Source organism: Epinephelus fuscoguttatus, linkage group LG15, assembly GCF_011397635.1.
Source record: "Epinephelus fuscoguttatus linkage group LG15, E.fuscoguttatus.final_Chr_v1".
Classification (NCBI taxonomy): domain Eukaryota; kingdom Metazoa; phylum Chordata; class Actinopteri; order Perciformes; family Serranidae; genus Epinephelus; species Epinephelus fuscoguttatus.
The window spans coordinates 6354637-6377150 of NC_064766.1; the positions used below are offsets into that span (position 1 = coordinate 6354637).

Here is a 22514-nt window from a genome sequence, read left to right on the forward strand (position 1 = left end):
AAATATTGCAGGGAGTAATGGAACCATCAGGAGCAGCCACAGTGAGCTGTTAGATGAAGAGCTGCAGGCGACAGGCTGCACACCTCCAACCTCTCAGCAAGGCAACCAACTTCACTGTGTCCTGCTGCTGTGTGGGAAAAGTACTCATGCTGTGTGCAGCATCAAATCAAATAGCAGTACCAGTTATTACAGACTGGCTTCAATTAAACAATGCATGTTGGTTTGACTAGACTGTAAACAAATACACCTGTTGATCTTCTCTTATATTTCCGACAACGTAGCTGCCCAAGGAGTGAATGATACTGTTTTAAACCCAGTTAAACTACACTTGCTGTTATCACCAGCAACCATGTATGTAGCCGCAACCTCTGTGGCTAAAAAAGTCAGGCAACATGGAAGTGCCAAAAACTGCAGTTCATCTAATGGCCACTTAAGGCTGGCTCCAGAAGCAAGTCAATCCCCATAGACCCCAGTGTTAAAATTTCCGACTCTAAAGCAGAAATAAACATGTTTACAGCCTGGTACAAGTCTCTATAGCTAATTTCCCCCTTCATCACAACTGAACAGGGGGTGAAAAAAAAGATCCATCCCTCACTTCTCCACAGCTCCAACCATTCATCTATTATGCGGTCACTTCTGGCTCCAAAAACACAAGATGGTGACAGCCAAAATACCAAACTTGAGGCTTTAAAATAGATGGGATGCTCAACTTGCTTTGCCTCGGGGCCACTTTTGTAAAATGACAGGAGGCCAGGGGCCAGTCACAGCAGCAGTTTAGTTATACACAAGGGAGTTTCTTAGATCTGAGAAAATTCTGGGCTTAGCCCGGATCCCATCCTGACACTTTTTGATAAAAAAAAAAAGTGTGGTATTAGAAACATTCTCTGTGTTCTCAGCCAGCAGTTTCACGTTGGGTGAGTCATATTGCTGGTGTTGCAGGGTGGAGTGATACAGTGATGTAAACTACTGTAGCATAAGTAATACAGCCACCAGTGTGTGCTGAAGCTGCAATAATAGAATCTATCAGAATATGTTGTATATTTAGATGCTTTTTATGAACTCTGTGTGAATTAACTTATTTTCATTGTGAATCCAAAAATGGTTGGGGGACCACCCGACACCCTATCACAGGCCAGATTTAGCCCACTGGCTGTAAGATGAGCATCACTGGTCAATGATAATATGTTAATAATCAAGGGAAAAGCATTATGCACCAGTTAAAGCAGGTGAATGACTGAGACCAGAGTGAAGTTTGTTACATTCCTCTAGGCCAGCAAGCAAAATTTTATGTTAATCAGCAGGAGGCAAAAATGACCTTATTGTTGAAAAAACATGACTAGACAATATTCTCTGCTTGGTCATTAAATGTGCAGTGTGAAAGATTTAGGGGGATTTAGTAATGAGGACTGCAGATTACAACCAGGTGAAACCAGAAGCCAAATTATCCACAGAGGTCTCTTCCTCTCCAAAACAAACAGAGTCACGGATTTAAATCAGTAGAAACACTCAATAAAGCAGTATTTTTCTGACACTCTCGTTGTGGAGGGGCTGCTTCCTGTGGTGGCCAACACAAAAACACGAATGACCCTTTCTAGAGCCAGTGTTTTGTTTGTCCGTTCTGGGCTACTGTAGCAAATATGGCAGTGAACATGGTGATCTCTGTGGACAAGGACCCATTCCCTTTGTAGATATACTGTAAATGGCTCAGTTTAAGGTAACAACACTAACAAACAACCATACTTATTTTATCATATTCCATTTCTGCCAGTATATCCCCCTATATCCTACACACTAGATCTTAAAAACAAAGACCTTCATCAAAAGTTACAGTAAGAATCCAGCAAATTTGCTTAATATATTTGTTAAATGCATTTCTCAAATATGTCTGACACTGTGGTACACTATGATTTGTGTCCAGAAGAAGCAGTATAGGTTTGAAACTGTGACACTGCCTGCCCACATGCACCTGGTGCACCTGTTTGCCTTTCCTCTTCTGCAACCACACATTCACAAGCTGCCAACAGGCTACCAGCTAGAAGTGAATGTTATGAGTTTAGTGGTTTTTCTGTGTTTGGTGATTTGTCCCTCTGGATTTGCTGATGGGCAACAAGCTCCTAGAGACAACTTTACAGGAAGAACAGGGATCACTGATTCCAGCATAAAGAAGTGTGTTAAATCTGTTTAATGAACTGGTTGTGTATTATCATTGTTTGAGTTACCTGTTAGCTCAAGCTTCAAGACTCACACTTGCCTACCCCCCTCTTCAGCTGTGTAATTCTTTGTATGTGTATTGTTGTGCAGCTGTGATCTATTTCTATCTATTTGTGCTAAATGAACAAGACACACTGACAGTGTACTGTCAGTGTGTCGGTGGGGGCGTGTGACTTTAAAATCTGTAAGATCCACGTCAAGGGAAGCTATTCACCTACACACACACACACACACACACACACACGTCATGCTAGAAATAGCTGCTCTATATTTGAATGAGTACAGTCACAGTCAATGTCTAATCAATGTCCCTGCCTTTCTCTGTCGACTGCAGCCTGAAAAACAGTACATATGGCTGGATGGATGGATATACATTATGACATACGCGGAGAAACATACAGTACATACTGAATATAAATGGATAGATGATCCCACAGTGAGGAGAGTGGGGAATTAATACATTTAGAGATGGTTCCTCTCTCATAAACGTTGTTATATGGAGCTATATAAAAGACGTCAATAATCCAAACCAGCGTTCATTTTAAGTTCTAAGCCCTGGGCTGGTCCTCCCATAATCCTCTGCCAGCTCTCTTCACACACTTTCCCTCTTTCTTTTTCTGTTACATCACCATCAAACTCAACTTGTGAAAATCTCCTTTGCATTTGTCCTAGAATTCATCAAAGGGTCACTTCAAAGAATGCAATAAAATACGAGGATGGGATAATATCTGTGTGACATTCATAAAATGGAATAAAGTGATGATGTGAAACCTGGCAAAACCCATTTTCTCATATTGATTTACCTCATTAAAAACCCCATTAGAGGAGGAGACGCGATTAAAAGAGGTTTAACCTTTAAGATAATGGAAATGAAGACTTGTTTTCCCAAACCTTGTTCCGTACGCTTGCTCTGAATCAACTGTGCACACCGCAGTCATGATGTGCAGACAAAAATAAGTGTGATATTACCATCTGAACTTTTCTAGAACTCACTCATCTCTCATCCCTGATACAGCAAAGCTCACTCAGTCCAATTATCAAAAGGAGCCATAAAAGCTATTGTTGTGACAGGAGCCTCATTAGAAGGAGACTCATCCACATTTACTGATGTATATCATATGAGGAATCCAGGAAGTATGAGCAGTCTGAGCACAGCTCTCACCATAGAGGCAGCTGAGCTGGTGGCTAGCAGCTAACGTGCTAACTCCATAAACAGCACTAAACAACGGCAACAGTGCTGACAGAACTAATGGTGTTAACCAGGGGGAAATGGGAGGATGGGTGCTATGCTTCAGCAAAGACACTGTCATGACATCAGCGGTAACTGCTGTATGAGCGCAGTGCAAAGCTGCGACGATGAGCTAGTCATTGGGATTCACACTTGAATTAACATGCATGAGTGGCTGGACCAGTGTACCACTACCAAGTAGCAACCTCCAGGGCTGAAAAATGAAATCAACACTAAAGTGCCAAAAACTGCAGCTCCTTGAATGACCACTTGAGCTGGCTCCAGAAACGAGTCCCCATAGACCCCCACGTTAAAACGCTCAGCTTTACAGCAGAAATAAACAGTTTCCCAATTCATGACAACTCTAAGGGGGATGGGTTTTTTATAACCCACCTGTCTACATTTTATTAAGACTTAAAGTTCCGCATATTTAAGGGTTTGGCTGCTTTGAGTCACAACATATCGCTCCTCCAAAGCTCCATCCTCTTGTCCAAATATGGTCACCTCTGACTCCAGAAAAACCAAGATGCCAAAATGCTTAACTTGAGGCCTTAAAAACAGGAATCAACAAACCAATGGGGGATGTCACAATGGCTATGTCCATTACTTTATATAGTCTATGACCACAGCACACCATGCAGAAGCTCAGACAACAACACAAACAGAGAAAGACTTCATTTTCTGCTCAAGTGACCATCACTTCACTACATCTTTACATAGCAAATAGTGGTTTGCTGTGATATTAATGCTCCAAATGTCCTACACAGAGCCTTTAAGAGTTAATACTGGTAATTAGTTTGATTTTGGTATTTTTCCTTGGAGTTATTTTCTTGATGATTTAAATATGAATAAAAATAAATGTTTGAAGTTCCATTTTGCATATTCTGTGTGTATCCTATTTGTGCATTATTTTTTGATGACGTATATGCAGGAACAATGAATAGACATAAGTAATCTTTCTCAATCATAACTTATGACCTATACTGTCAGTGTGTGGTGTTGTATTTATCTGCAGAGACTCTGCCTCTGCCTGGATCTTCTTATTTTCTTCTTAATTTCTGTGTTTGGGATGTTTATGGGCGTGTGCTCCCACAGTGCTCAGGTGAGGTCAGGGCTTTATAAAGAGGTAGCGACCAGGTGTCAGACTGTAAGCAGCAGGTATCCAAGAGCTGAAAACAGCAAGGCAAAACGTCAAAAGAGACTGAATCTGGGGTTGGCTTTTACTTTCTCTTTTGCTGGGGACTGTGTTGACATACAGTAACTGACAATTCTGCATTGTATACCTTTAATAAAACTGTATTCCAAAACTAAGGCCAACAGCTGTCACATCAACGCTTGTACTCAGCTGTTTGTGCTGTGAGGACTCTTTTTGGTTCTAAGTCTCTTATGTAGATTGTGCAACAGTGCACGATGTTTCTCAGCAGCTTAGATGAGAGTAAAATATGCATACAGAAGCCTTTAACTAGCCAGGCCCATTCACAACCTGTGAGCTGCTATCACCTGTACTTATTTACATCTCCAATGAAATTAACTTTCATTAATTAAAGAGGCTTCAGATGGTGGATGTGACCTCGAACTAAAATAAAATAGCACAACATATACCTTCATTATTCTGGCTAATATTCCATGTATTAACATGTGCAACACTCCTTTAAAGTCAGCTCATTAACTTGACCACTACCTTAAGGAATACTTCACCCACAAAATGACCATTTGTACATCAGTTAGTTATGCCATGTTACCTTGAATTTGTGTGGAAAACTTTGTTTTTCTGACATGCCTCGAAAAGGCAAACATATTAATTTATTTATTGATTGGGGACCATGTTTAACTACAGCAAAAGCATCTTCCAAACACATACATTTTCATGTGAGCATAGATAGGTTTTACTTTCAGTTCAGTTTTAAATTGCAAGGTTTTAATGAAAATGCATGTGCTTAGGAAGAGCTGAGCATACGATAGGATAAATGAGACTTGGATTATACTGCACGAGCTGTGTAAGAGTTTGCTAACTGATGTTTCGATATAGCTTTGTTGTTAAATGTGGTTTCCAATCAATCAAGAAATCAATATACTCACAGTTTTCCATGGAGGCATGCAACAGAAACAAAGTTTTTTTCACAAATTCACGGTAAAACTGCATGACTACTTGATATATTGATGATCATTTTGTGGGTGAAGTGTTCCTTTAAATTACCAAAACATTAAATTAATAGAACTACAAATAGATGTCATTTTGGCAGCGAGGGGCTGTTTTTATATAATTCCCTGAATTATACAAGTGAATTTTAAAGCCAGCAAAAGGAGGAGCACAGAGAATCACTGCTCTCCTGCCAAAGGGAAACACAAATAAAACAGAATGGGTATCCACAGGTAGATAATGGTGGTGGGCAGCAGCTGGAGTGGCCTCATCAAGACTGAAAGGAGGCATGTAAACAACATTCAGTGCTACTGACCTCTCCCAGCCACAGCATGTTCCATACATTGTTTATGTGCTTTCTACCAAAGTGGCAACTGGCAGTGTGGCAGCGTGGCATTGAAATTCTAAAATACACCACTTTTTAAACATAGCTAATGTTGTTAAAAGAAGGCCCAGCCAACAACCTATACTAAGCCAAATGCCACTGAGCTGTGATGCCATGGATGTGCTCAGGCGAAGTGCAGCAGCAGGAAAGAACTGCAGGCACTCATGCGCTTAGCTGTATAATGATGACATTCACATGCCAGACAATCTCTTATGAAGATAAGGCAAAGCAACATAAAAGCTGGCGCAGTCCTCATGTTCCAGTCTGGTGGAACTGTGACATTTCTGTATTATTGGAACTCTGTATGAATTACAGAAATACAAGTCATTGCAGGGACTGTCAGCTCTTCAGTATGATCTAGTTATGAGCAAGTGGCTGGAAATTAAAGCTTGTTTTACAGGTACAAGCAAAGGGGTTAGAGTGTAGCAATATAGCCTACACTGTGGCTAATGTACACCTCCTTAAAAACACACATCAGGGCTACGCTGGCTACAGAGGTACCACTTAAAGACATACTACTGAAATGTAACCAGCTAGCCTAGGCTGCTCTGAACTGTCTGATGAATGTATCCTTATGCAACGGCAACCTGTATTATGTTCAGAGACAACGTTTCTTGTTTAGGTGGATGGAGAACATACACAGTGTGGGACTGGCAGTAGCTCAGTCCATAGGGACTTGGGTTGGGAACCGGAGGGTCGCCTGTCGAGTCCCCGTCCGGACCAAAATATGGAGCGTGGACTGGTGGCTGGAGAGGTGCCAGTTCACCTCTTGGGCACTGCCGAGGTGCCCTTGAGCAAGGCACCGAACCCCCCAACCGCTCGGGGCGCCTGACCAAGGCAGCCCCCTCACTCTGACATCTCTCCACTTTGTGCATGTATAGGTCCTGTTTGTGCATGTGTGTGTCTTTCGGACCTGTGTGTAATTGACAAGCAAGAGTGAAAACATTGAATTTCTCCTCAGGGGGATTAATAAAGGAAATAAACTTAACTTAAACCTTAAACTGTGACACCAGAATCCAGGGTTCGCATCCAGACTCCTGTCTGTGGGTGGGTTTAGACAACAAAAGCATTTTGTGTAAGGCTGGGAAAGATTGTGATTTTGGTTAAATGTTAATAACAAAAAGTAATAATAAGGAATAATGCAGTAGTCAGGAATAGTAAGAGTGGATAGTGGTGTCAGTCAATTATTTGCTGATATGCTCAGTATCAACATTTGCAACACGCCACGTTTTTTAATTATCAACATTTCCTCATTATGTCAACATTCCCATTCAAATCAACATAGCAATATGATCAGAGCAGCAGCCATTTTATGTGACCATTGCCAATGCAAACTGTGACTGTTGTAGCAGGCTAACTTCTGTATAAAGTGACTTGCAGTAGTACGAAACATAGAACGGCATCCATGTGCACTATCGCTGTTGATTATAGGCCCATACTACATGACTATTATCAACAAGAGACGGACAAAAGGAAAATGCTGGCCAAAACAAAGTTTTCAAACTAGTGAGTTGTTGTTTTGTTTAGTTTTTCTCTAACCAATCAATAGCAAGACACATATAAATGCTGAAAGCTGCGCTGGTGGTTGCTACGAGCAATAGCTTTATGTTTTTTTCATGCTGATCGAAAAAATTGGAGGAAGTTATTTCTGCAAACTGGACTCACAAACAAACAAAAGATCTGCACAGTGATTCAAAGGTCTGGAATCACCTAAGGAAAAATTAACCTGGTGTAAGTGATAATCTACTCTGTATGGTTTTTTGTTTGTTTTTTTTTACCTATCCCGACACATACAAGGAGAAACTCTTACCCGTTGCGTTCAGTTTACAATCTATGGTGCTGTTATTGGATGTTCCTGCAGGGAGTGGAACAGGAAGTAAAAAATTAGTCTCGCAGCTCCCAAGATGCCTCTTAGGAGGTGGGGATGATGGCAATACAGGTGACGTCATCAACGGGCATGACATCATTGTCGCCACTGCAGCTGCAGCTTCTGTGCCATCTGTGACTGTGAGTGAGCGTCGGACAGCCACATGGGGGTAGGGCGCCCTCGGCGGGCATGCTGTTCCCATCAAGGCAAAATTTGGTATATTGGGCATCATCACTGGCAAGCCTCCCATACCGGTGGGGTATGTTCCAGCCATTACCGTGGGAACAGACAGGTGGGAACAGTCAGACATTGCCCTTCTCACTGCAGTCCGCTGTGGCAGTTCACTGCTTTGGCTAGGTTTTGTAGAACATGATCCCACTTTTCCATCCTCAACACAAATCAAATCCTGTGATGGGCCATGAATTGCAACCCCACCTGTTACGCTTCTGCCAGGCGGGATACATGACCCTGTCCTCCCCTTTTCAGTATGGCTTAAGTTTTCTTGTTCCACTCGACTCTCGTCTACATCACCCACCCCAACACAAATGTTAGCTGAGGGTGGAGGTATGCCTGCTCTAGGCCCTCCAATGGCACCAGCTTTACTTCCTGTTAGGTCAGCAGCAGAGGGAGCAGTACCAGCAGGTTGCATATCAAAACTTTGCTTTCCTAAAGATGGCTTGAGCGTTTGATTAGTTGGAATTGAAATTGAATTTTCCTTCACATTTCCCAGTAGGCCTCCAAATGTAGAGGACATAGCAGATTTCATCTCATCCTCTTTATTTCCAGGACTTGATCTGGTACTTCCAGTGAAGCAAGTGTTCAATGTGTTTCTCTCCCCTAACCCTGAGGCCTGGTTTGGAGGAGGAAGCAAGCCCTGGCCTTGGGCAGACAGTTGAGATCCCTGGATGTAAAATCCATCTTTGCTGCCTGAATGCAGATTATTTTGTCCAAAGTTAGAATTCAAAGGTTTACGGTCTAGCGCAGAATTCGGTGAGATGGAAGGGGAAGGTAATGAAGAGGAAGGGGAACAGTGGGAAGATAGGGGGCTGCTGGGGCTTTGTCCTGCACTCCCTAATGCCCCCACTGCCCCTCCCACCCTATGTCCATCCTCAATTGGCCTACCCCCTCTGGATCCCTCATCCTCTATCTTCAGCCCTGGCATCTTGAAGCTCTGTGTTCCTGGCGCCTCGGCCCCCGTCCCAGACAACGTCCCCTCGGTCCTGCCTTGCCCTAATTTCACCTCGCCTTCCGTCAAAGTTATTTTGGACCCCCCCTGTGTTGCAGCTGCAACCTGCCCCCCCAGTGCCATCTGGCCTTGGCAGTGCCACTCAGTGCGCCGGTCAGAGGCCGGGCTGGAGGGCGACAGTGGAGAGGAGGCCAGGACCGCAGGGATGTTGGCACCAGAGAGGGTAGTGGGAGGTTTGTGTTGCTGTTGCTGATGCTGCTGCTGTTGATGCCCACTGGAAGGTTGTCCGTACCCGCTGCTACCACTAATAATGCCAGGCTGCTGCCAGGGCGAGCCAGACAGGAAGGACATTCTCCCACTCTGTTGTCAGGTCTTGTTGTCTTGCTCTTTTTCTGGCTAGGGCTCTTGTCAGTCTTTTCTCTCGTATTTACTCCTTCTTTGTCTTGTTTTGTAATTTTTGTTCTTCTTTCTCTCTGTCTTCAGTTTTTTCTCCTGTCTCCAGCTGGTTTTTCTCTCCCGTAAGTGTCGTTTTACTCTTGTCCAGGAGGCAGAAATGTCCTCAGCATCCAAAGTGTTATGAGCTTGTAAAGTAGAGGAAGCACTGCATCCTTTCTTTTTTCAAGCCTCAGAGTTGTGCGTGTGTGCAACTGTGCTGATGTGTGTTAAGTGCATGTGTGTGCGTGTGTTTACAGGCAAGGCAAAAAGAGTGCGTGTGAGAGTGAGAGTGTGTGTGTCTGGTCGTCTCGGCTTCTCTCTGAGCACTGCACGGATCAGCTGTGGGGCTAAATTGCACCTTGCTCTCTCTCTCTCTCCCTCTCTCTCTCTCTCTCTGTATCTCTGTTTTCTTTCTCTCTCTCTGACATCACACAGTCACATGACAGCCCGGAATATTCCCTCATTCGCTGGAGCAAATTTCAGCATCTAGCCCCTAGCGACAAACGTGCACAGGCATACACACATGAAGACACATGATGGCACGCACACAAGTACAGTGGCAAACACGCACGCAAACAGATCAATGGCTGTCACAGTTACTCAGCTGCCATATGACAGCCGCTGTTCACATGTTGATACAGAGTGGGAGACACAAGGAGAGATTAGTGAGACATCACTGAAGACTGTAATCATCCTGACTAGACTCTGATTGGCCTTAAAGAAAAAAAAATCAAAATGTACACTATAATTTATATATAGGCTATAATTTACCACATTGACGTCACACGATGATACTGTGTGTGCACGAAACAACTGTGTGTTCTGAACCTTGTGCTCTTTTTCTGATTAATTTGTGCCTTCACCAAAATTACTTGGTGCATTTCACATTTTCACTTTGCAAAGTCCCTATTTTCACCCACTAACCATAATTATCTTCATTTGTTTGGTTGATTACACTGATTAATTTGATTAAATAAAAGATCTCATTGAACATATCTGTGTCAAAGTTTAAATTTCATGTTGCGCTAATGCCTTGACTGATTTCACTGCAACATTTTCAAAGTTTCAAAGTAGCTTCAACTTTGGAATTTTGTTTTAATAGTTAGGGTTAAGACAACTGGAGTTGCAGATATGTTTTCAGCACATGTTGGTAAATACAGAGTGGAACCATCACTGACTGACATCATCACTGACTGTGTAAGCTCTTGGACAGAGGTTAGCATCCTACATCTGGGATTTGTTCATCTTTCGATGAAAAACTTGGGATAGGTAGAGCTTAGCCTGCTGAAAAGCTGCAGAGGCTTACAGTGCAAGGTGTTAATAAAGATAATAACTAATGGGTCCAATGCTCTCAAATACAAATTTGAGCTCTACTGCTGTATACTTTATAAATTGTTATATTGACTATTCACAACCAAATCTCAACCAAACAGCCAAATATTTTAACACAAGTGCATGTGTTAGTGTGAACTTACTCAACTTAACTTTGCATGTGAAAAAAAACTCACAACAGCTGTGAGTCACAAAGGTGAATTACATTTCTTTGATTGCCAAGTTATGTGTCAGCAACAAAGGAGGTCTTATAATTAGCAGTTTGATATGTGGCTTTTCAAAGCAACTCAAGGCAGCTAACAGACAACAGTCACAAAAAATACAAACAGGCTCAATGTCTTTTATATTAACATTGAATAGTGTTAACCTGCAGTGTTGATAATCAACTTGAATGGCTTTCAGCTGGTTTTATTTTCTGAATAAAATGATTATATTTGGTTAAGATAATTGCTTTTGTTCTGTGGACTGACAAAATATCCTCTGATTTAACAGTAGAAGCAGCTGCAGACTATTAACGTGCAAGCTAACTGTACACTTGTTGCTCCAAGTTTGCTTACACAAGATTGCTATACATTTTTTCCCAGGACTTAACGACCAACCCAGGCTTAAAACCCCAGTGAATACTACAGACACATTAAATCAGTCAGAACTGCAAAGAGATGATCTAAATGATACACGGTAGGCACCCTTAACTTTTTAATTAGCTAAGTGCCAATATTAAACTCAGATAGGAACCATTTTGTATTGAGATTATTCCAGAAGCAAAACAGCATTCCATGACTTAAAATAAATTGGGACCAGGGCATGAAGTTGTAGGGCCACTTGGCCCTTCCCTACTTTCTACCCCTACTCTTGGCACTCTTGCTCATACCACACCCGAACTCGGCCTTTGAACTCTGCCTTTATTATGATCTCAAATACACATCTGTAAATTTTCATGACTGCATTTTGCACCGTTGTGATGCTATCACTGTGGCAAAATCTGTCCACAGACAGACAGATGGACAAGTAGACAAATAAACACCTGCCAAATTACTCAAAACAGCATCTGTGGTAGTTCTTGCTACAACAGTGTTGGTCTACAGGATCACATTTTGCCATGACGACACACAAGGTGCTAACAATACCAGCCCCTCTGTCACAGCTTGTAAAAAGCACTGCTATGACCCAACTGTATGTTGTGAGCTCTATACAACTGGTTATTATGGCACTGCTACCATTTGTAAACCACTTGTAAGTAAGGCTAGGGTAGAGGGATGCATGTAAACTGGACATTTTAGTTGTGGAAGAAAGAATCATCACCACAATTGCCCTCTTTCTATATTCTCTGGCCTTAATCTAACTGTGCTTGCCAACTGTTACATGTGGTCTGTGATGGTGTAAAGAGTCATCTGTTGCAATTCATTAGTTTGATTGCTCTGCATAGCTGTATAATGGTCAAGACATAAAGCAATTGCCATGGTTCTCCTATGGTAATGATAGTCCTATAACATACCACTAATTAAGACCAAACACTTCCCTAGGTCACCTTATTTAATAAATAGAATATGACTACAAGAAGGTAGAGTGAGCTGAGTGTGACATAGATTTCAAACTTCACCCTGAAACGAGACGGAACCTTTTCCACTCCAAGAATGGTGCAATATCCCACTGCACTCCTCTCAGGATTTGCACCATAGCTTTGCAAGGAGGATTAAATCTGTTCTGACGGTAAAGGGGTCTCATCGTCCACCCAGCCTCTCCTATCTCCACTTCTTTTTGCAGAGCACTGACTTTCTGGAATTGGCTAAGAAATTGTGTGCAGGAGCTAACTCACAGTAATACATTACATCTACTTGTTAACAGCTACATTCTAGGCATTTAACTGATGCTGTTTTACAAAGTGACCTGATGACGTTCTGTGCAGCACTTATATCATCGACTCCATGCTTGATGCACAGAGCATAAATTGGCTTCAAGGAGTGCAGCCATCTGGAATTTAGTATTCTCTCTTGACAGAATATCTACTAAAACTGACAATTCCTCTATCTACTTACAGTATTGAGCAACCTTTCCAGAAGACCAAGGACATGCTCTCACAATATGTAGAACACGCATGTTTACATACAGTAAAATAAAGGCCGGGTAAACTCTAATTCACCTCAGCTACTGTAGCAGACCATTATGATGGAGAGACTGATGTATCAGCATCTATTCATAAAATCAAGTATCAAACACCATCAGCTTTGTATTTTAGACCAATGTTTAAAATAAAACACAATAAAAATCTGACTTAACAGTTAAAGTTATGGATGGGAACTCATTTTCTGGCTGTAAACTGATAAGACAAGAAACTATCTGCAACCACATGTCCACAAATATTACCAATAAAATAATATAGTTTTGTATTGTGTTAGTCCCTGTATTTCAACATCTGTCAATCACATCACCTAAATGTCTCTCTGACACCTGACTTCTTGGCTGGTTCTGAATCAGTTTCTCTCTTTTCCTACTTCATTTTTTTCTTTAAATCCTGAATCATTTGCACTTTTAGTTTCTTCATGTTTCTGTCTCATATCTTCATTTAGTCTGGAACTCTCAAAAAAGCCTCCAGTTTAAAAGTCCAACAGTTCATCATGTAGTATGATGGTGGGAGTGATGGGAGTATAGACTGTATAAAAGAAGTGGATAAAGCCTCCAGGTCTAAAAGGTAAACGTAATCTCATTCCTATGTGTCATATTTTGACCATTTTTTGACCCTCAGCATGACATAATGACACCTGCGGCAGCATTTTGCATTGTAACTTGATGGAGATGGGGTCAGCAGATCTTGAGACAGAATAGGTCAATGGTAAAATACATAAGTCAACTCACGTGACTAAGAGGAAGTCAGTTAGGTTTAGGCAACAAAGCTACTTGTTCAAGGTTTGAAAAATGTTTGTCATGTGAGTTAACTCATGTGACAAATGCCTGATGTGACAAATAACTTTTTCACAAGGGACATGAATACTGGTGCCCTGGGTCAAAGTCCTGTGTTTGTTGGACACACCCACCTAACCTCCCACCCGCCCTCAGTGGAGTCTTGTACTCATTATACTACGCTTGTTGCTCTGATCATCTAATAAAGACGCGGATGGGTTTACATTCGAGTTGGCTGAAAGCCTGGTGTGTCTCATATAGATGCTAAAGGGTGCACCTGGCATTACTACAGTGACGCTGGGGACACTGCTCAAGCGGCATATTTTTACACCCTTGGAGCGACACCAGACATGGAAAAATGAAGCCAGTGTGGAAGTGCCTTAAACTGGCATTCTTTCTAATGGCCAGCAGGGTGTGACTCCACTGGCTCCAAAAAGATGTTTGACTGTATAGAAGTCTTAGAGAAAATGACCCGACTTCTCACTTAATTTATTACCTCAGTAAATATTTTCCTAATTAGTTTATGGACTCCCCACTCCCTGGTCCCATTTAAGTAAAACAGGCAATAAAGCAGCGGTATGTTTTAGGGCATGGCTACCCTGTGACTGACAAGTACTGACCATACTAATAAGAGCTCCACTCTACTGTCCAAATCTGGTCACTTCTGATTGCTAAAAATCAAGATGGCAATGGTCAAAATGCCAGACATAGTAGTCCACAAGCAAATGGGGGACGTCCACTTCTTTTATACAGTCTACAAATGGCAATGCAGGTTATGAGCTATGGAGTTTACATTTGATCTAACTGAAACTATAAAGCAGCAGAAAGTTATTGAATGGTTAAAACAGTGACATAGGGCTCATCGCTAGTTTGTTGGTTTTGGTTACATGGTCTTTGATTTGCCAGATTATTATTTGATGCAGCACATTTCAGATGTCATGTCCCTTTGTTCCATGAACACGACAAACATTTGACAAGTGTTTACCTGCTAGCCTCAGCGTGAGGATTTATTTGATTTAAGCACAACTTTGCAGAAACACAGTGCACAAACACTTTTACAGAATTTGTGAGGTGGGTAAATGTTATTAACCTGCATTTAGCCGCCACTACAGCCCCGCACGTAACTCTATATTAAGTATGGTAGTATTCTGCTCTTCACGTCCTTCGCAATCAAAAGCATTGCCAGCTAAAGAGTGCTGCTCCTGAACTAAGATCAGGACCTTGGAGTCTTTAAATGTTAAAAGTCAATACAACATAAAGTGTTCAGTGCTCTCAGAAAAGAAAATGAGCCAAACAGAGTTAGACAGACAGCTAATACATGTGCAGACAGTGGTAAAACAACTTGGGCACCTTTGGGAATCAGCTGTCAGTGAGCCATCTTAGGGTCTCCACCCCGCCTTTGAAACACTATTCTAAACAAATGCCTGATGAAAAATACTGACATCTATCTGAAGTTTTTCACTGCATATGACAGCTGACTGTCTCCCACCAACCTCACTTCACCCCCAACACACCCGAGGCCAGTGCCAAAATAACAAGAGCAGCTTGTCAAGCATGACTGAAAATGAATGAGTATTATTACATAATCCTCCATAAACAATTTGTCTACTGTAACCACAGAGGGAGAGGCAGCCAGAGAGAGGAAGGGGAAGACATTAGAGTGTTGTTCAGTTTCAATAGACTTGGAAAGGGTGGGCATTATGTAAAAAAATCCAGGCGATGTTTCTATTAAAGTTTGGGTCAGACTCAGGCTTGTGCTAACATTCAAACGGGTTGTCGGGTTAAAGCAGAGAAATCTGTAGAGTTGACAGCTGAGGGTTTTTTTTGTTTTTTAAGATATTTTTTTGGGGCATTTTTAGCCTTTATTTGATAGGACAGACAAGTGTGAAGGGGGGGGGGAGAGAGAGAGAGAGGGAGTGACATGCAGCAAAGGGCCACAGGCTGGAGTCGAACCCAGGCCGCTGCGGCAACAGCCTTGTATATGGGGCGCCTGCTCTACCACTAAGCCACCGACGCCCCTGACAGCTGAGGTTTTGGCATTTTTGAGACAAGAGCAAACCTGACACTTGGAAGACACAGAGGACTGACCCCACAGTGCCCATTTCTCTCCTTCACAAACTGTAATCACTTCCATGTGATAACGATCAAATCAGATAGAAAGAATCTCGCTGGTGAAGCTAGCGATTTGTAGTTTGTTCATTAGGTCTTTGTTAAACTGTGATGTCTGAAAGGCTGTGGCAGTGACCTTTAGCTGATACTCCTGCTGATGTCGCTTCATTGAGAGATGTCGTTTCTCTTTCCAGTTCAAACTGCTGTGGAAATGTTTGCCCAGCTAGCACAAGTTTCACTTGATTTTTCTCATGATTTTCCAGAAAAGCAGGCCACTATTTATAACCACAACCCTGTTCGATCTAGGTTGTGCATTTTGCTGGTTAAATCACCCTAACCTGTATGTGGATTTAATCCCCGTGGAGGATGTACTGTTACTGTTTAGAACCCACTATGGGTTTGCTAGCACTGAGCCTAAAGGCAAAAGTGATGGTCTTTGCAAGGTTAGACACCAGTAATATCATTTACAGTGTAACATGAAAAAGTTGATATCAATGAATTTTTACACCCCTATTATTTTCTTTGTTTACTTTCATTTGGTACACATCATGCTCTGATTTGCTTTGGGGGGATGTTGCTATAGATTCAGAGAGTTAGCTGTGGGACAACGTGAGCCCTGTATTTAATACTGTATTTATTTACATTTGTTTTGCACCATTGAAAGTATGTTGAATTGGCTGGTAGCAGCTCCTTTTTGCAATCTTTCCATGGGTGCACACACAACAACCACTGGATTACTCTGATACTGAAGAAAACTTAAAAACATGATGATTCTCAGGCAAGTTCTGAAGTTACTGTATAAGGAGCTTCTTTTTCTCTGATATCTAAGCAGATTCATGGACAATTATTTGCTATGGCCCTCAGAGATAAAGATCTCTTCGGAAAATGTAAGTCACACCGAATCTAAAAATATGTGTATCAGCTCTGACTGACTCTGACATCTCTGAGTTATGACTCTCAGAAGGAGTAGCATTTCTGGCGTGAAAGATACTGAGGCCTTAATTACCTCCATGAGTTGTGTGTCACGGCCTCTGCTGTAGCTCCAACTGCTGACAGTGTTGTTAAACAGGCCACATCACTGGGCCTAACTATGACAACGAACTTTGTGATAGATATTATCAGCCCATTAAATGGCCCTTATCTGTGATAATATAAGCCTCATAGACATTGGTCAGTAGGGGCCTGCTACACCTACTGGTAGGAACACAAAGCCGTTATCAGCTCAATCAATAACCATTACCAGTTCATTAGGTATCACTTTCACTTTCCTCAGGTTTAGGCACTAAAATTATGTAGTTATTTTTAGCATAGCAGGAGAGGAAAAAAAAAATCTTCAAGGGTCCAAACTCAAAATAACAAAATTTGTCACTTTATTAGCATGGTGATTGATCCCTCTCCACTGGAGGAACCCTCATACACCGATCTGGACTCAGTGGTTGAGGGAAGTGATGCAACATCTCAAACTTGAGAAACTAAGATTCATATTAAATGGGTCTTATGATAAATTTATCAAAATCTGGAATCCATGTATGGAATATATAAAAGCTAAACTCTAAACACGCACTTTATTGATAATAACTCCAAGTGAATTAAGTCATATTTACTTATTGTTGTACATCTTCTTGTAGCCGATCATAATAGGATAAGCCCTGATCAGGCCTTTATCTTGTGCAACTGTCTGCTCCTTTGAAACTTCTGTATGTATATAGATTTCTGTATATGTGTATTTGTGCATATATACACATGGGTGTGTGTATGTGTCTTTATTTGACTGTTTTTCTTTTGTAATTCTGTATGGCAGTTTATATGCTGTTAACAGACCAATAAAAATATGTTTTAAAAAAGAAAAAAGAAAAGAAAAAGATCACAACTGTTCGTAAATATTGGTTTCTTATGGGACTTGAATCCTGGTCTCCTGGGTGAAAGTCCTGTGTTTGTCCCTTGTCCTTTTCTGCCAGAAAGTCCTTTCTCATATCATGGCCTGATGATGGCCTTCTCAACCTAAAAGTAGGTGTGGCAAGTCCCCATTAAGGCGGCTGCATATACTTCTGCATTGAATCAACGCCTTTCCTATGGCATGGGCTCTGCATCGAGGTAGAGCCTACGCCGTAGCCTGACGTGCACCTCCCCAAAAATGTGACTATACGTTGCAGTGACGCATACCTCCTGTTTATTTTTGTAAGTTTTTGTGTAAAAGTTTGCTAGGTGCTAGGCTAATTTATACAATGTAAAATGCCATAGGCTTGTGCTAATAACATTAGCATGTTGTATTTGTGGGGAATGCTGCAAGTTATAATGAAGCCAATTTGTGTACTTGTGTCTGAAATTGTCTCTATTAAGCCATGTTTTATGTGTGTTTTGGGTGTGTTTTGAATCAACTAAACTTTACAGCACAGAAACTCCACCACCGACTACTGTTTTGAAGGTGTAACTGCTCATAACGGCGTAGGCTACGGCCTAGGTTCTGCTGCACAAGTAGAAATCCCGCTTAACCAATATCTACGACGCTAATCACCACTGATACTGTAATGCCATTTATTGGCCTGATAACAGGCTGTCCACAAATCCCACAAAAAGATCCAAACCATAAATGAATGTATCTAACAAGTACTGCATGTGTATCAAAGCTTGATATATCTTCTTTCTCTGTGCCACAAAGCTCCATTGTTGTCCCAAAAACACATTAATGAGCCACACTGGTGCACTGAGTGACATGTTCCTTCATTACCACAAACACTGTAGTTTATTTTGACTCAATCCTAAATACATCGTCCTGCTACCCTGAACACTCACTAGAGCACCAAGTGTGAATTCATCCACAGCTGAGAACAGTCCCCAACAAGCACTACTTCCTCCTATTTAAGTAAGGTTTGCTAAAAACTACAATGCCCAGCTGTTTTAGAACATTACTTTGGATTTTGTAAAAATGTACATCTTCAGTAGGAACCAGTGAGGTGGAGTTTGTGTGCCACAGACAAGATAGTGAAGTTGGAAATTATTGAGAGATGAACAAAGACATTGTGTTTTTGTGCTATCAGGGGATTTGTTGATAATAAAAACATACAGAATAAAACCAGCCTTATTCTTTCAATTTATTAATATGCTGCTGGTTCTGTCCCGACAGACAGTACTAGACTGAAAATTCTCATTAATTCACCAGTTTCTCCAACTAAATCACAGCAACACAAACGAGCCAGTGCACACACTGCTGAGAAACAGAAAAGATCTTAGAAAATATCTATTTCTGTATTAAACATATTCAGATATTAATACAAATCCATGTCTCCTTCTCCACAGCATTCTGGCTTTGCAGCTGCCCATTTTGCTCTGAGTTCTGTCCCTTGTTTTCATTTGTTCTCTAATACGATTTGACTGCGACTGTTTTGATATCGATGCATTTTCTATATTACTGATTATATTCAAACTATTTTTATCCCATTATTTACAACATATCTGCACAAAATTGACTTTAGATAAGAAAATGTTTCCCAAATTGCCTTTCTACACAAGTAGAAATGGTAACCCATATATTTTAGTCCCTTGCTCCATTTTCCCCCTATCATTTTCCATACACAGTACTTCTTTTCATTAGTATGCTAATGGCAGATGGCTTTATTTTGCCTATGAAAGGGTCGCTGTAACTTTAGAAAGTCTGGTGCAAATCATATTTGAAAATTTTAATGATTACAAATGTGATGCCATTAAATACGACTCCTAAAGTGAAACTGTAAAAAATTCTAAAACTAAAACTTTGGCAACCTGGCACCAAACAAGCTAGACCACAGAGACACTCTGTGGGATACAAATAGCGGAAGACAAATACAGTTAAAAAGCAGGGGAACAAAATGACAAGACATATATTTAGAAAAAGCAGTCGAAGTCAAATGTGATACTCTTGCAGCTTTCTGTTCAGGCAAAAAAAAAAAAAAATCACAGAGGTCACTGTGTAGTCCTCCTTTTGAAGGTCACAGATTGTTTAACATCAGCTGGTGATGGAGGAAACAGAGAGAGAGGATGCTACAGCTGGTTGCCCATGGCGCTGGGCAGAGAGAGAGAAGGGCGGGGGGGATGGGGGGTGGAGGTGTGGGGAGGGGAGGAAGAGAAGGAGGGTGGAGGATCTTGTCAGAGCGTTTCTATTTTTACTCTTCGACCTCACTGACTGTCACACCCAGTCCACCCCTTCCCTATCCCTCCATCCCTCACTCGCAGAGTCTCTTTGTTTCCACGGTAACCGCCTCCCATGTCTCCCTGACAACGCAGCCCCCCACCCCACCCCCCAATCTCCAATGCAGTGATTATTACGGTGCCGCAGCGACACAGGGAGTCTGGGCAGGAGAGGGGAAGACGTGATGTGGATGGAGGAGACAGAAAGGGCAAATAGACGGAGGATGGAGGGAGAGGAAAATGAGAGGAATGGAGAGGGAAAAGGAAAGGACAAAGAGAGAGAGAGGGAAAAGGAAAGGACAAAGAGAGAGAGAGGGAAAAGCAGGGAGAAGGAAGATGGAGGAATCCCAGAACTGATAAAGATGATATATGATGACGGGCAACAGATGAAGGTAGTGGTGATGGAGAAAGGAAGGAAAGGGGAATGGGAAAAAAACAAGGGGGAAGTGGGGGCAACGACAGAGTAAATAAAGTGACTACAGAGAGAAAAAGGGTCGAACTGACAGAGGAGTGGGAGCAGAGATAAAGATAGAGATTGGGGTGAGAGGAAGGAGAAAAAGGAGGACAAGAAGAAAAAATAATTTCCGAAAACCTTCCACTAGCCCACTTCTTAATGTTGTTGCTTTAATCTGGTCTGTCTGTCACTCTGTGGTCTGAAATTGGTTTAAAAAGGCCCAAATACAGCATCTAATTAGAGAAATTAGGATCAGAGTGTGTGCTGACCTAATGTTGCTAAAATCAAGAAAACATAAATGATAAGACCTACATAATTACTTCAAGCAAAAAAAGCACAGATTGACAGCTTCTCCTGGCCTCTACATCGCAGTTTATATTACGTGTCAATGAGTCAGATTTGGCAGGAGAGCAGGAGGAAGCAAGAAGAACTTACAGGCATTCTGGCAACAGCAGATGGGAAGGAGTGAAAGGACAAACATTTATTATAAATATACAGTAGAGAAGACAGATAGATCTGAAAAGAATAGTGCCAAAAGGGGGATGAAGGAAATAAAAGATAGCAAAGAAGAGAGAAACAGATCTCATTAAGGTGTCCTTAATGAGATCATGCAGTTTGCTGGTGTTGGGCTCACTCATGAGGAAAATTCTACGTAAAGAGAGACTGTAAACTGGATTTTGGTAACCCACCATGCACCAGCATCATGCAGGGAGAAGCTGCCTTATAGATCCATCACATGCAGAGAAATTAGATGAGCCTTCACAAAGAATGAGCAGTCTAATATCTAAGAAGAGAATAATGTGACGAGAGACTGAACTGAACCACGGTGGGTTTTCCATTATCCTGCGAAGGCCATGAGGAGAAATAATCCTTTAGACCTGTTATTCAGGTCAGAAACTTGCAAAATCTCAGATGCCATGCACCTTAAAGGAACACATCAACTAAATATCTTCAACCTATGTCTGTTAAAACTCAATTCAAGTTGATCATGAACAAAAATTTGGACAATTGTATCTCTATAGTTGGTTGTAAACCTGTTCAAACAGGTCTACAGGTAACAATCTATGTTTGCTGATTGTGTGTCTTCTAGTTTTGATTCTTCATTTTAGCATGAGAATCCATTACTGATCAGCAGTTCTTACTCACACCTAAATTTCCTTAAACTTCTCATAGCATTTGAACGCACCGTATAAAGGACCTATTTATATGGAGGCTGTACTTTTAAAAACACTGCAACACAATGATAAGGTACAGAAGCTTTGGTTAAAAATAAAACTCGATATACTGACTGTGATGGATTACCTTGGGAAAACCTAGTGACAGTCAAGGACTGAAACATTTGCTGCTGTTTTCAGTCACTCTTTATCACTTTTTTGCACTTGGAGCACTTTTTTGTGCACACATGTCTTAAGTATACAGACTATTTTTGCAGTGATCTTCTATGGACCTTTTGTGGCTTTCTAGCCCAGTTACATTGGTGTGCAGGTATCTCATCTGCCGTCCTTTCTTTTTTGTCTTCAACTTTAAACCTTCAGACATCAAAGGGTATGTTTTTAAAGTCTAACAACTATTTTGTTTGTGGTGGACAGGGTCAAACATTTTTCCAAATCACTCAGGGAGGCTCAAGGAAAAAATATTTGTAAAACAACAACAACAAAACAATAAAAAACAAAGCCACAACACAGCCACCCCTCCTCTAATAAATTAAGAACAGTCCCTAAAAGCTTTTCTGGAGTGACACTCTCTCTGAATGACCTTTAAGTAAGGCATTTTTGTCCAGAAATACCTTATTGGCCAAAATATACCAATACCAATATATCTGCAATGAGCTAATATTCGCCCATATATTGGCCTGGTAAATGTATCAATCTAGCTCTACAGCCTGCTAAAGTAGTGTATGTTTTGGGCAATATGCAGCAGTAGGGCTGCAACTATCATTTTTACTCATTGATGATTGACGATTTCGATCAACAGTTTGGTCTATAAAGTGCCAGAAAATTCTGAAAAAAAAAAGCAACGTCTTCTGTCTTTATGTTGTTAGTTTTGTCTGACAAACAGCCCAAGGCCAAAAGATATTCATTTTACAAAGATACAAGACAATGAAA

The 22514-nt window shown here is 41.3% G+C and overlaps 1 protein-coding gene across 4 annotated transcripts in view; it reads right to left on the minus strand.

Moving 5' to 3' along the window:
* map4l (microtubule associated protein 4 like) overlaps positions 1 to 22514 on the minus strand; it is a 146966-nt gene that overhangs the window by 40923 nt on the left and 83529 nt on the right. Inside the window, exon 1 of one of the 4 annotated variants that reach the window (XM_049597694.1) lies at positions 7775 to 9764. The exons of the other annotated variants lie outside the window; for them this stretch is intronic. Within the exon in view, the coding sequence (XP_049453651.1) occupies positions 7775 to 9368 (1594 nt within the window). The 5' untranslated portion in view covers positions 9369 to 9764. Of the gene's footprint in view, positions 1 to 7774; positions 9765 to 22514 lie in introns of those variants that run through there. 4 annotated transcript variants of the gene reach the window in all.